Raw genomic sequence first — 14,934 nt, forward strand, 5'->3', positions numbered from 1 at the left:
AAAAAAAAAGCTGGAAACCTTCTATTTCTGATAAATGATTTTAGTATTAAGTAGAAAAAAACGGGGTAATTTAAAGTAAGATCAGAAGAATGCCTTTTAAAAATTAAAAGTTAAAAAAAAGGCATCAACACTACTAATTTTCTCTCAAAACAACTAGGTTATAAATAAATAATTTTATTTTTAACCCAAGGTTTGTGATTCTATTTTGCCCTGTAACAGATGAAGATGATTCCTGAAGATAATCTGTGAAATTTGGATCTTTTTAAAGTATACATTGCTATTGGATTCTACAACACATGAGGTAAACTCAAAACTCCTAACTTAGTTTTCATAACTGAAAAAAAAACAACTTTCTTTAAATATAATTAGCAATATTTTTAAAAAGTAAGTGTAGACCTAATTTAAAAATGTATAAGGAGAGAACCTGAAAGCCTTCACACTTAATCCAAAACAAGGGGTTATACTTATGGTCACTCTCACCTGCAAAGCCTGCGAATTAAATCTTCAGGTCTTCTTGTTATCTTCCTGGGAAAATCCATTTTTTCAATTCCTTTGAGAATCAAATTGTAGGTCATCATTTGATCAACCCCAGAAAAGGGTGGGCTAGGGAAAATCCAAAATAGGACACACTAAGACCAGAATCCAGGGCTTCTTTTTTCTTTCTCTCTTAAGTTTTTCTTTCCTCCCTCCATTCTTTCCTTCCTTCCCTCCTCTCTATCTCTCTTCCCCTGTCTTCCTAGTTATTTTATAGCACATATTTGGATATGTGCTAGAAAATCATTTCACTAATTTCACATCATTTAAATCACACACACACACACACACACACACACACACACACAGGTAATCTGTCAGTTAATGATGATCCTTAAAAAAAAAAAAAACCTAAAGGAAAAGAGAGAGATGATACTTTTTTTTTTTTAAAGAGTGAATAGGAAAAGCCTCTCTCCTGAGCTGAAATATGAGTAAAGAGAGGAAGTGGATGAGCTACACTGTAATCTGTGGGCAGAAGGCTCTAAGACAGGAAGAACAAAGATCGTGTGTCGGGAATAGGCCTGTGTGTTCTAGAGGTGTGAGGTGGGCAGTGTGGCTGGTGGCGTGAGTCAACAGCTAAGGAACGCAAGAGATGAAGGCAACATCTTGTAGATCCACTGGGCTATGGTAAGGATCTGGAAATGTATATATTTGGTGATTTAATGAAGAAATTAGCTTTCTTCAATGCATGGAGAATAAACTATGATGGAGTTTGGGTGGAGTCAATAAGAAGGCCTGCTATCCTGGCAGAGGACAATGGTATTGAAGGTGTGAGACCTGGTTGGATTCTGGATCTATCTAGACTGTAAAATAAACTGAGTGTCTGTGACCACTCCAAAATTCATATGTTGAAACCCTAATTATGAGGTGATGGTAGTTGGAGGTGGGGCCTATGGAAGTAGTTAAATCATAAGGGTGGAGCCTTCACAAATGAGATTAGTGCCCTTCTAAGAGGAGGACAGAATGCTGGCTGGCCATCTTTTCACCATATCAGGATCAAAGGAGAAATTGGAAATCTATACCCAGGAAGAGAGTCCTTATCAGAATTCTGTCATGTTGGCATGCTGATCTGGTACTTTAGACCTCTAAAACAATAAGAAATGCATGTTTTCTGTTTAAGCCACCCAGTTTATGGTGTCTTGTTCTAACAGCCTGAACTAAGACAGGTGGTAAAGACAATAAGATTTGCTAATATGAAGGCAGTGAGTAGGAGGAAAAGAAGGATTCAAGAATGATGCTGAAGTATTTTGGTTTAAATGTCTATAAAATGGAACTATGATCACTAAAAGAAGAAAGGCTGTGGTGGTGATTGGTAATTTGGAACTGAAATGCACTCCCAAAGGCCTGTGTGTTAAAGGATTAGTTGTCGGCCTGTAGTGCAACTGGAAGGTGGTGGAAACTCTAAAAGGTGGGGCCTTTTGGAAAGAAGTGAGGTCATTGGAGACATGCTCTTGGAAGGGATATTGAAATGCTGGTCTCTTCTTTCTTAGCTTACCAGAACCCATGACGTGAATAGGCCTCCTTAGCTACATGTACCTGCCATGATGTACTGTGTCACCATAGGCCAAAAGCAACAGGTCCAAATGTGCCTAAATTGAAGCCTCTGAAAACCTGAGCCAAAATAATCTTTTCTTCCTTGTAAGATGTTTATTCAAGTATTTTGTCATAGCAATGGAAAACTGACTAACACAGTGAGGGTGCAGAGCAAGTTATGAGGAAGGGAAATCAAAGGTTAAATTTTGAACATCCACATGGAGATGTTAAGCAGGCAGTTGGATTTATGAGTCTAGTATTCAGGAAAGAAGTTAGGGATGAAAGTATGATTCGTGGTCATCAGATAGCATTTATGGCCATGGAACGTGATGATGTCACATAGGGAGTGGTAGATAAAAGAGAGGTTGAGGGCTAAAAAGGTCCAATGTTGAGATGTTGGAAAGATTGGAGGGGTCCAGCCACAGAGACTGAGAAGAAGCCACCAGTATGGGATAAGGAGAAAGGGGAAGGTCCTAGAGTCCTTGTGCAAGAAATATTTCAAGGAAATTTACAGCTGAGATGAGTAAAAAAACAATTGAGAATTGATCACTGACATTAGATAACATTTCATAGTCCACTTTGCTCTTAAAAAATAATTTCATGTATATTCTGTTATGCCATTTATTTTTTTAAAATTAAAGACGATTTCTGCTACTCTGCTGTATTTTAGCCATGCTGGAGAACTTTTGATACTGAGAGTTCCCCACCCTTGGTAATAAACTTGAAACAAAGGTGGTATACCAGGTTTTTTTTTTTTTTTTTTTTTTTTTAAACAATCAAGGTTTCACTTGTAAAGAGACGGAGACAGAAAACAACGACAACAAAAAAACATTGGTAAGATATTTTAAACACACTCACACACACATACAAACACACAGAGAGAGATACATACATTTACAATTATATTATTTTGTTTTGTCTTATTCTTCAGATGTTTTCTTTTTCACTTACCTCCTGCCTCTCTAGAGTTCAGGGCATTTAAAATTTACTTTTCTCCTGCCCTACCCTAAAAACGTTTGCAAAAATAATTCCCCAACTTCTTCATGACAGTTCACGGCCACTTAAGCAGTTCCAAGGTGGTGGGATTTCCCGCCTTCCTTGTTTTCTCACTTTATTTCCCTATTTCTTGTAACAATTTATTCTAATTGATGAAGATTGAAATGTATATCTCCAGTCACCTACAGGTACCATCTTGTATCTCTCAGAAATACAGCTGAAACATCTAAAATGGTGAAAAAAACTCTTGATATAAAATTCCTTATGCCCCAAACCTTAAACAGTGTTCTTCTCTGAATGACTCCCTGGAAAATTTCCCTTCTTTCCTTCAGAATTGTAAGCAATGAATATTTGAAAATGATAACTGATAATATAAAACCATCTTTCATATCTGTTTGCCCAGCATGTTCAAAGAAAATGCTGAATGTAGACACAGGTAAGCTAATATTGAAGCTTATAGTATAAAAAGTTCAAGAAGGGCTGCAGGGATAGCTCAGTGGTAGAGCAGTGGTCCAACAGCACAGGAAAAAAAAAATCAAGAAGGTTCTGTGATTCCACTAAGCTCTCTTTCTCAAGTAAGTGTTTGAGACTTCTATCCCACCCCCAATAGACCTACCCCAGTATTTCTTAAATTATTCCATATGTGAATCCTCTCTGAAATTAAGATTGAGAAATATTTGGTTATAAATTGTTATAAGGATAATACAATCAGTTAATGAGAAAGGAGGTAGAAAACTGATTTGAATTCTGTGTGTGTCCACATGTTACATCTAAATAGATATAATGCCACATGTGTGACAAAAAGTGCACCTCATTTAGAACCAGAAGACTTGAGATTAAATTACGGATCTTCAGCAGGTAGCTTTCTCACTTGGTTTTCTAATCTATAAAATTCAAATCATAAAATAATCATAATAAAACTTGAATCATAAAATAATAATAAAAATTCCTGCCTTATCTTCCATACCAATTTATGAAGACTAAACTAGATAATGCTTACATAAGTGCTTTGTAAACTGTGAAGCATTTTACAAATGTGAGCAAACATCACATAGATTCTATGATGTATGTGCGTGTGCATGTGTCTGTACGTGTGTATGTGTGCTAAATATTTGGGACCCTGAATTCATTAATATAGTATTTTAATCTCTTTGGAAATTACAATGCAATTTTAACTGCTAAAACCCCTGATGCGTCTTGTCTGTGTTCATTAACACCTCTAGAAAGGAGTTGGCAAGAGGATGAGAATTTAAATCCAGCAGTATGGCTTTCTCTTAGCATTTCTTGTTAATGATATGTTGGGAAGATGGAAGAATATGGCTAAGTTTAGTTTGTTTGATCAATGAATTTAATTGAATTAGGAAAATAGCTTCTTAACAAATTTTAAAAAGAGGAAATTATAACATCACTCAAAACTTTCATTAAAAACATTCATTCCTTCTTTTAGTCTAATGCTGGATCACCAAAGAAAGCCTTCCCATATTTAATGTTATTTTCAATAAGGTACCTTGACATTTTAGGTAAAAAAGCAATTCTATACTCCTTTCTTTCAACTTCCTGAATCTTTTCTGGCATGCTATAAGCTTACAACCTCACTGTATTTGAAACAATATAAAGAGAAAAAGGCAATATACTTAATAAAGATATTTCATAAATATTTTAAACTCCTGAATTATAAATTTTTATCATTAGTGAGTTACTCTGGCATTTCTCTAAAAAAGTGTCTAAATAAAACTGGAAGATGTACACTTACTTTCCTGTTAGGAGCTCATACACTAGAATTCCCAGGGACCAAAAGTCCACACTAAAGTCATGCCCTTTGTTGAGAATGACCTCAGGAGCTACATATTCTGGAGTCCCACAGAATGTCCACGTTTTCTGTCCAGAACCTATTTTTTTAGCAAATCCAAAGTCAACCTGGAAAGGAATCAAAGAAAATGTCAGAGATTATAAAACTTATGCTCTTCTTTAAGTCTGCCAGTAACTTCCTAAATCTTTCTATACTCCCACCCTTTCCTATGCGCACACATGCACACACACACACACCACACACAGAGTCTCTGTCTCTTCTCTCTCTGTGTTACATATTTCTTTGCAGGATCAGATGTAAATCTAGTTGCACGCACCTCTACTCTCTTAACCCTTAGAAGATAATTCAATTTTGGTAATATGCTCCCAACAAGCAGTATCAAAAGCAAATTTCAATATGATGGTTGTATTCAGTGGGAAGAAATGAGAAAGGGGAAGTGATACAACCCTGGGTGCAGAAAGCTCCATCATGGAAATACAAACAGTTGGAGGAATAGGGTTGGAGAGAGATTACTGGGCCATGACTCTGAGAACGTCCCTGAGAGGAAAGGAGGGACTCTCCCAGGGTAAAGAATCAACACCCTCTTCTCTGTCTTCTCAAAATGGGCTCTCCCACCTCTCTTAGCTTCTGCTCAATGAACTCTGTGCACAGAATAGACAGGGAACAAAGCTGGAGCTGTAGAGGCCCTGAATTGAGGCAGTGTAAGTAACTGAAACCAAACCCGCCCTGTACAACAAACAGTTGGTTAGACCTGTGTAGGGGTATTTAGCACATATTTTTCATCTCAAATATATACAGATACTATTTTAACAAAACCATGTTCCAGTTCCCTCAAGTAAACAGTCACAGAAATTGTTCCTGGACTGTAACATGCACATTTTAACAACTTCATTACACATGGATGATCTCAACAATATGGCAATAATCTTGTCTAAAGAATTAAATAAACAAAGTTAGCATATCAAAATCAGCCTTCACCTAAAAAAGTGTAAGTCAGTGAGTTGTAAAATCCATGCCCCATTACTTATTCAAATGTTTAAAATCTTTATTTTACCTTAAATTTCTTAGAAAGTTACCATCTTACACATGCTTTGTTATTATCCCACAATAGCAAGAATTTCCTTACTGGGAAAAGGGAATCTACATAATATAATTCAAAGTAGGCTTTTACTGTTTTCTTTCATCCACACAGAACAGTTCACAAAGATTATATGTAGGAGATAACTGGTGATATTATAGAATTAAAACTTGTAACCAGCTGAGATCAGCACATCTACTTACTCCTCAGAGAAGAAACCAATATGAAAATTGTAGCTAATTTTATAAAGACTGAAATTTAAGAGATAAGAAAGCAACATTTATAGCTGCATTTGCGTGCACAAATAGGTGGAAATATTATGTTTTATTGGTTTGTAACTGCTTCTCAACTCATTTTTAATTGCATTTAATTTACCTTTAGCTTCTGCTTAAGAAAAAAAAGTTTTCATCACTCTAAACTTAAAAATAAATTTTTTATGATCTAAAAAAAGTATGTATGTGGTTTCTTTTATAAAAAAAAAAAAAAGAATGACTTGCCGCAGTCCGGCTGATATATATGTTGCAATCTGGCTGGGCAAAATAACTGGGAGGTGACAAGCAACTTGAAGGTTGAAGCGGGAACTGCTTTATTACGGAGGAACTCAGCGGGAACTGAGCAGGAACTCAACATAGCGGGAACCCAAGTTAAGGGAAACCACTTTATTACGGAACAGCAGAGGTATATATACCTAACTGATTACACACAGCTTGACTCAATTAGCATCATTTAGATACAGTAGTCAGCCAATAAGGAATCCCCATCACCTTAATGGCTCGGTGGCGTTGCCTCACAAACCACTCCTCCTGGCAAACTGCCAGGCGCCATCTTGACTTGATTTGCGGTCCCCAACAATGACTGAATATTTAATAGCTATTTAAAAGAAGTTTTCTGGATCTAAGGTAGTATATTTTAAATTGCTGGTTCTGCTCTTATCATATTTGCATATTGAGCCATAGGTGGTAATCACTACATAATTTTTTTAGGATTTATGAACTCATCACTTTCTTTATCTTCTTAAATCATATCAACTTTGGTTTAATTCATTTGGTGAGAAGAAACGGACATTCAGACCTACTCAAAGTTACATGCCTAATAGAGAAGATTACATCTTCTGTCAAATTCTGTATGTTTTCTATAAAAATCAAGCTCCCTCTGTCTCACACCACCATGGATTCTAAAACAAGCCTCCACCTTTTCTTTACCCCATCCTATTTGGGCAATGAAAAGTAAGTTACTTAATTTTTGTTTAATAAACATTCATTGAGCATCACCATATACCAAATACCAGGATAAAGAAAGAGTTCTGGCAGAGTTTATATTGAGAAAAAGAGAAAGAAAACAAGCTTATAAATATAATGCCATAATGATCATAGAATGTCAGATGGTGACATATGCTATAAAGAAACACACAGCAGAATTAGGCACAGAGAGCAATATGAATTGTATCTGAAATAAGGTGACCAAGAAAAACCACACTAAGGAGAAAGCATCTGAGCAGGTTTGAGTAGAAATCTGAGTGGAATTAGAGAAAGTTCTGTAAATAGTGATTCTGTCAGGAGGAAAGCTCTGAGATGGGAATGTGCATTGGTAAGTTCAAGGCCTGGGAAGAAGGCCAGTGTGGCTGGGTCATAATGTGGGAGAGGGAGAGATGCAGGAAGTGAGGGCAGATTCTGGAGTGGGTTTGTAAGCCACAGAAAGAACTTTGGATTTTTCTTCTAAGAGTTACTGTAGGATTAAGGGAAAGATGTATGATGCTATGGCCTGACTTATATCTTAAAGGGATCATTCTAAGAAATAAGAAAATAGACCCCTGTTTTTTTTCCCTTCACATTCTACTAGCAAAAGTAGGCTTTCAAGAAGGATCTCCAGAGAACCAGACTGCAGATTTTCCTTGTCTCTATTAAATTTCTATTATTAAACATGGCTTAAATTAAGCTAAAAGCTTACAATCATTAAGTATCCAAAGACTTTAATAAATGAGAAGGTTTTAAGATACTTCCAAATCTGTAGCCATGACTGCATCATTGAGAAACAGAAAAATTAGCACTGTGGCTTGCGGGAACTGGGTCCAACAAGTATGAGCTTTTTCCCAGAAGTTTCGCTCTAGGTCAGAAAATCTGTCAGATATTGGTTCTCTCAGTCACATAAATATGGACACAAAATGACCAGTCTAATTAAGCCAGATGATTCATGGAGACATAACATTCCAAAATAATATTTATGTGGCATTTTTAGGGCACTTTTTTTTTTTACCCAAGTCTAGACAAGGGTAAAATGGAATCTGTTCATCCTGTCTGCCAACAACCAAAGTTGATTCAATGTCGTTCAGATACGTCTGTCCATCCTCCAAATAGGAAACAATAGGTGATTTCCATCAAGTTAGAGAGAGGCTAAGGTATGTGTGGATGAACCTTTCATAACAATGGCCTGTTCTTTATGGGGTATGGAGATTCAGCTGAAATGCTCAGAGTATTTAGTAGAAGGTGGGCAAAAAAGGGATGATTTGCATGCACGAAGGCAAACTGGAAAAATTCTTTGAGGCTCTTTGAAGATTTCCTTGAATCACAGAACCAATTCCTCTCTTATAAGGATCTCTAACACTGCTTATATTCCACAATTACATCCCTAGTAGGAGTACCATCTAATTGGGTGTGAGTAAATCTAGCTCCTTAAGAAAAGACATTGTATCTATTCATTTTGTACCTTACAGCATTTGTAACAGATTTTCAACTTGTGTTTAGTGAGAAAAAATAATGAAGAGATAACTGCTCATATGGGTTTCAATAAGATATAATAAGCATGAGGTCTAGGAAGGTTTCAATAAGATATAATAAGCATGAGGTCTAGGAAGGTTTCAATAAGATATAATAAGCATGAGGTCTAGGAAGGTCATGGGTACTTGTATGAGCTGAGACTTGAACCAGGCTCTAAGGGAACCTTGTACAGGTAAATTGATGAGGAAGTAGAAGGTATTTAAAGGAGAAGCAGTAGCCCATGTTAAGCACACTGATGGGAAAAACTGTCACTAAGTACAGCTAATAATTTCTTGGCAACAGAATATTGTTGGAGCTGATGATTATTTTTAAGTTAGGAAATACTATATCTATCTATCTATCTATCTATCTATCTATCTATATATATATATATATATATAGCGAGCAAGAGAGAAACTAAAAAGAGAAAGATAGCAAGTATATATACTTTATATACATAAAGTCTATTTATAAAACAATGTGACATGTAAACAAGCTATAAAGCATGAGAATAAAACCCCCTGTACTACCTACCAGTTAAATAACTAGAGGAAAGCCAACATGGAAGGTCCACGTGCTTCTCCTAGGGAGACCTTTTGCCCAATGGGCAAGAGGTCATCATTCCCCTGACATCTACACTTATCACTTGCTTGCATTCATTTCTAATTTTGCCCCATATCTAATATACCTAAGTATGACATAACTTTTATATTTTAAACTTTAGGTAGATCTTATCTATTTTGGGGCAAATTGCATTTTTTATCATTCAAATTTATATCTGTGAACTTAATCCATCCTGAAGTCCATTTTCACTGCTGTATCCTAACACCATTTAATTAACACACTATGATTTTTATCCATTCTACTGTTGGTGGATATCTGTGCTATTTCCAACTACATGCCACTCCAAAATTCTTCTACTGATATTGTTTTCCATGTTATCTAATAGATATGTATAAGACAGTAGAGATGCTGGGTCAAAGATATGATGGCATTTTCAAATTTATTAGATATTGCCAACTACATTCTCCAAAGGGATTATATTATATTGCTATTCTCTCTACCAGAAGTGTATAAAAATTCTAATTGCCCTACATCCTCACAATGATTTAATAATATAAACATTTCCCTTTTTGCCATCTGTGAGTACAAAATCACTGTGGTTTTAACTTGTATTTCCTCCTTTAGTAATTAGTTTGAGCTATAGCATTATAATTAGCTTTCATATCTGAGGGAGCAATTTCCTTCCATCCTGTTCTCTTTGTCTTCAAAAATGTCTTACTATTCTTGGCCCTTGGGTGTTCTTCATAAATTTTAGAACCAGCTTGCCAAACTTTCAGGAAAAGCTCTGCTGGGATTTCCACTGGAAGTGTATCATATCTGTGGATCAACTTGAAGGTACTGATATCTTTAGGATGTTCAGTCTGTTTTGAAATATAGTGCATCCTTCTGAGTTAGGTAAATAATGCTAGTTGCTGCACTAAATATATCCAAGAAGGTATAAAAGCTTAAACTCTATATTAATGTACTTCTTTCTCACATTCTGGGTTTTCCTGAGGAATGAGTAGATCCCCACTAACAGTGATTTAGGAAGACAGGCTCCCTCCATCTCAGGGCTCTGCTAAATTCAAATCAGCTATGTTTGTTGGCAACAAGCCAGAAAGAGTACAGAGACCCACTGCATAGAAATTTTACAGGCCAGGTGTGTGAGTAGTACACATCACTTTTGCTAATATGTGCCACATGGTCACAAGTACCTAGAAAAAGGGCTGAAATGGATTGTCTAGCTCTGTGCCCAGAAGAGAGAATGAGCAACATTAATTATTAATTTAAGTCTTTTTTTTTTCAAAGAGAGAGTGAGAGAGGAGAGAGAGAGTGAGAGAGAGAGAGAATTTTTAACATTTATTTTTCAGTTCTCGGCGGACACAACATCTTTGTTGGTATGTGGTGCTGAGGATCAAACCCGGGCCGCACGCATGCCAGGAGAGCACGCTGCCGCTTGAGCCACATCCCCAGCCCCAAGTCTTATATAATATCTTTTAAATATAATTTTTCTAATTTTCTCAGTAAAATTGTTGCCATTTTTGCTAGTCTTGGTTATGTTTTTTTCATAAATGGCATTTTTTCCTCTATCAACTATTTTTCTGATTTTTAAATAACACTGTTTTGTATTTTTAAAATATTCTGTTTTTGTATTAATAATTTTACATGCTGCAACCCACATTAAAAACTCTCTAATTAATTCTAACATTTGTTTTTCCACTTTGGATTTCTATATAATTAATTTTTATCAACTAGTAGATTTTGTCCTTTGGTTTTCCATCTGTCTTTTAAGTTTATCTCTATCTTAGTTCAATGGTAAATAAAATACTGAATTGGGGTGCATAGATCACTGATTTCAAGAGAATACTTCAAGTGTTTAATCATGATGTACAGTGCTTGCTCTAAATTTTGTTAGGTATATTTCATTTGATTCATTAAATTTCTTTTTATTTTTAGTTAGCTAAGAGATTTTCTTATAACTGAATGTATCAAAATTTTCTCTGCAACTATGAAGTGATTATATAATAGATTTTCTACTTTAATCTATTATGGTGGTGGTTTACTTTAACAGAGCTTTTAAAAATTTTTTAAGACTTTTAGAACAATCAGTGAGATTAAGAGGAATGATGCATAGATTTCTTGTGTACTTCTTACTAACACACACACATACAGTCTTTCAATAGTCAACATACCCCATCTGAGTGGTACATTTGACACATCGCCCAAAGTCCATACTTTCCATTCAACTAACATATGATTTCATGTGTCAATCATTATATATCATATAAGTATTTTTACTGCCCCCAAAATATGTTGTGTTCATTTCTCTCCCACACCCTACAACTTGGCCACCACTGGTCTTTTCACTGTCTCCAGTAGTTTTGCTTTTCACAAAATGTGACACATTTGAAATAAAACACTATGTGGCCTTTCCAGATTGGACTTTCTTTCACTTTGTAATATACATTTAAGGTTCCTCCATGTATTGTCATGGTTTTGATAGTTCATTGCCTTTTAGCATTGAATAAAATTCCCTTGTCTGGATTCAGCCATCTACCCATTTGCCTACTGAAGGACATCTTGCAAGATTTACCAATTCTGAATTAAATTGCCACGAACATTTGCATGAAGATATTGAAGTGAACATCGGTTTTCAACTCCTTTGAGGAAATATCAAGGATTGGGATTGCTAAATGATATAGTTGATGTATGTTTAACTTTGTTAGGAAACCAGAAAACCATCCACCAAAGTGTGTGTGCTGTTTGCATTTCTGCCGTGGCTCCACATCCTCGCCAGCACTTAGTGTTGTCAGTGTTCCAGATGTAACCACTCTAGAAAGTGAGAAGTGTTATTTTGCTGTTTTAATGTTTAAACCCCTAATGATTTAGATTGTACACATCTTTTCATGTGCTTGTTTGCCATCTGTATATCTCCTGAGGTGAGATGTCTATGCAGGTATTTTGCCCATTATTTAATAAAGTTCTTAATTTTCTTCTTCTTATTTTAAATGTACTTTATACATTTCAATAATAAGTCCTTTATTGTGTGTGTGTTTTTAAAAATATTTTCTCCTACTTCTGAGGCTTGTCTTTTCCTTCTCTTGACATTTTCTTTCACAGAGCAAGTTTTTAATTTAAATGAAGTGTAGCTAACCAATGATTTCTCTCATAGGCCATAGCCTTTGATATGTCTTAAAAGTCATCACCATACACGAAGCCAACTAGTTATTCTCTCATATTATTTTCTAGGAGTTTTATGGCTTTGAGTCTTATATTTATGTCTATGATCCATTTTGAGTTAACTTTTGTGAAGGGAGTAGAAGGGTACAGGGTCTGCCTAGATTCTTTTTTTGAATGTGGATATACAGCTACTCCAGCACATTTGTTGAAAAGACTGACTCTGCTTTATGTATGCCTTTGCTCCTTTGCCAAAGATCAGTTGACTCTGTCTATGTGGATCTATGTCTGGGCCATCAGTTCTGTTCCATTGCTCTCTTTGTCTACTCCTCCATCAATATCTCACTGTCTTATTCACTGCAGCTACATTAGGTACTGTCAGCCCTCTGACATTTTTCTTCAATGTTGTGTTGATATTCTGGGTCTTTGCCTCCCCATATAAACTTTAGAATCAGTTTGTCACTATCCATCAGGTAACTTGATGCGATTCTCATTAGGATTGCTGTGACTCTCAGATCAAGTTTGGAAGAACTGGCACTGTGAAAAATACAGAGTATTCCTATTCATGAACAATCCTAAATAGCTCTCCATATATTTAGGACAGCTAAATTTCCTTTCAGCAGGGTTTGTTATTTAGCTTATATAGATTATTTATACATTTTCTTATGTTTACACCCAAATATTTCATTTCAGGAGTGCTAATGTAAATATTATGGTGTTTTTATTTTAAATTCCACTTGTTCACTGTTAGTATATAGGAAAGCAATTGAGTTTTGTATATGAACCTTATATTCTGTGACCTTGCTGTAATTGCTTATTGATTCCAAGAGATTTTTTTGTTGTTGTTCATTCTTTCAGATTTTCTACATGGATGATCATATTGTCTGTGAATAGAGAAATTTTTATTTCTTTCTTCCCAGTCTGCTTATCTTCTATTCGCTTCTCTTGTTACATTAACTAGGCCTTCCAGTAGGATGTTGAAAAGGAGGGATGAGAAGGGACATCTGTATTTTTTCTGATCATAGAAGAAAGGTTTCTAGATGCTCATCATTCAGTATTATGTTAGAAGTAGGGTTTTTGTAGATATTTGTTATATTGAGTTGAGGAAATCCCTCTTTTTTCCTAGTTTACTGAGAGATTTTTTAACAAATCTGTATGGTGATAGAGTTTGTCTAATGCTTTTTCTATACTTATTGATATGATTGTGTGGTTTTTATTTTATCCTGTTGATGTGATGGATTAAACTGATTGATTTTCAAATGTTGAACCAAACCTTGCATTCCTAGGGTAAAGTTAATTTTACTTTAGTATTTAATTCTTTTTATACATTGTTGAATTCAATTTGCGAATATTTTGTTGTGGACTTCTACAGCTATGTTTAGGAGAGATCTTCCCTCTAGTTTTCTTTTCCTATAAAACCTTTGTCTGCTTTTGATGTTAGGGCAATAGATCCCATTATTACGTATAATTATAATCCACTAATAAGAAATAATGAATTAGGGAGAATTCCCTCTGCTTTATCTTCTGAAAGGTACTATAGAGAATTGGTATAATTTCTTCTTCAAATGTTGACTGGAATTCACCAGTACACCCATCTGAGCCTGATATTTTCTCATTTGAAAGATTATTGATTATTTATTCAATTTCTTTAATAGATATAAACCTCTTCAGATTGTTTTATTTCTTCTTTGTCTTTCAAGAGAGTTTATCATTCAAATAATTAGTTAACTACATCCAGATTATCGAATTTGTGGAAATACAGCTATTCATAGTAGTCCTTTATTATCCTTTTAATATACATGAATTCTGTCATTGTACCCCTCTTTCATTTCTGATTTAGTAATCTGTTCCTTCCCCCCATGTCTCTCTCTTTTCTTAGTATTACAGCTAGAGATGTACTGGTGTTATTGATCTTTTCAAAGAATTAGCTGTTGGTTTCATTGACTTTCTTTGTCCATTTCTTGTTACTGATTTCAATAATTTCTGCACAAATTAATAGTTATTGTCTTCTCTTACTTTGAATTTCACTTGATTTTTTCCTAGTTTCCTAAAGTAGGAGCAAAGATGATTATTTTGGATCCTAATATATCACTCAATGCTAGAGACTTCTCTATCAACTCTGCTCTGATTGCATTCCAGAAATTTTGATAAACTGTGTTTTCATTTTCATTTAGTTCAAAATATTTTAAAATTTCTGTTGATATTTCTATTATACCCATGTGTTGTTTTTTAGTGTATTGCTTAGTCTCCATGTGTTTGGGGATTTTCCAGTTATCTTTCTGTTATGGATCTTTAGGTTCCTTCCACGTGCTCTGAGCAGACATGGTAATGTCTACATTCAGGTATCCAAATGATGCTAAACCACTTCACAGGTATGCTAACAAAATAATCCTAATTACTCTCCATCCTTGTGTGGATTACTGCTTTCATTCTTTTCACTTATGTATAGAGGCATAATATGCTCTGCACTTCCTAAACAAGTAAGTGGTGACTGACATTAATTTAGACAA

At 35.1% G+C, this 14,934-nt stretch overlaps 1 protein-coding gene across 3 annotated transcripts in view; it reads right to left on the reverse strand.

Moving 5' to 3' along the window:
* The window catches only part of Prkg2 (protein kinase cGMP-dependent 2), a 103,834-nt gene that overhangs the window by 17,971 nt on the left and 70,929 nt on the right, over positions 1 to 14,934 (reverse strand). For all 3 annotated transcript variants that reach the window (XM_078021463.1, XM_078021462.1, XM_078021464.1), the window contains 2 exons: positions 4,817 to 4,980; positions 481 to 603 (listed from right to left, as the gene is read on the reverse strand). In XM_078021463.1, coding sequence (XP_077877589.1) covers positions 481 to 603; positions 4,817 to 4,980 — 287 coding nt within the window. The remainder of the gene's footprint in view (positions 1 to 480; positions 604 to 4,816; positions 4,981 to 14,934) is intronic.

Source organism: Ictidomys tridecemlineatus, chromosome 9, assembly GCF_052094955.1.
Source record: "Ictidomys tridecemlineatus isolate mIctTri1 chromosome 9, mIctTri1.hap1, whole genome shotgun sequence".
NCBI classification, from domain to species: Eukaryota; Metazoa; Chordata; class Mammalia; order Rodentia; family Sciuridae; genus Ictidomys; species Ictidomys tridecemlineatus.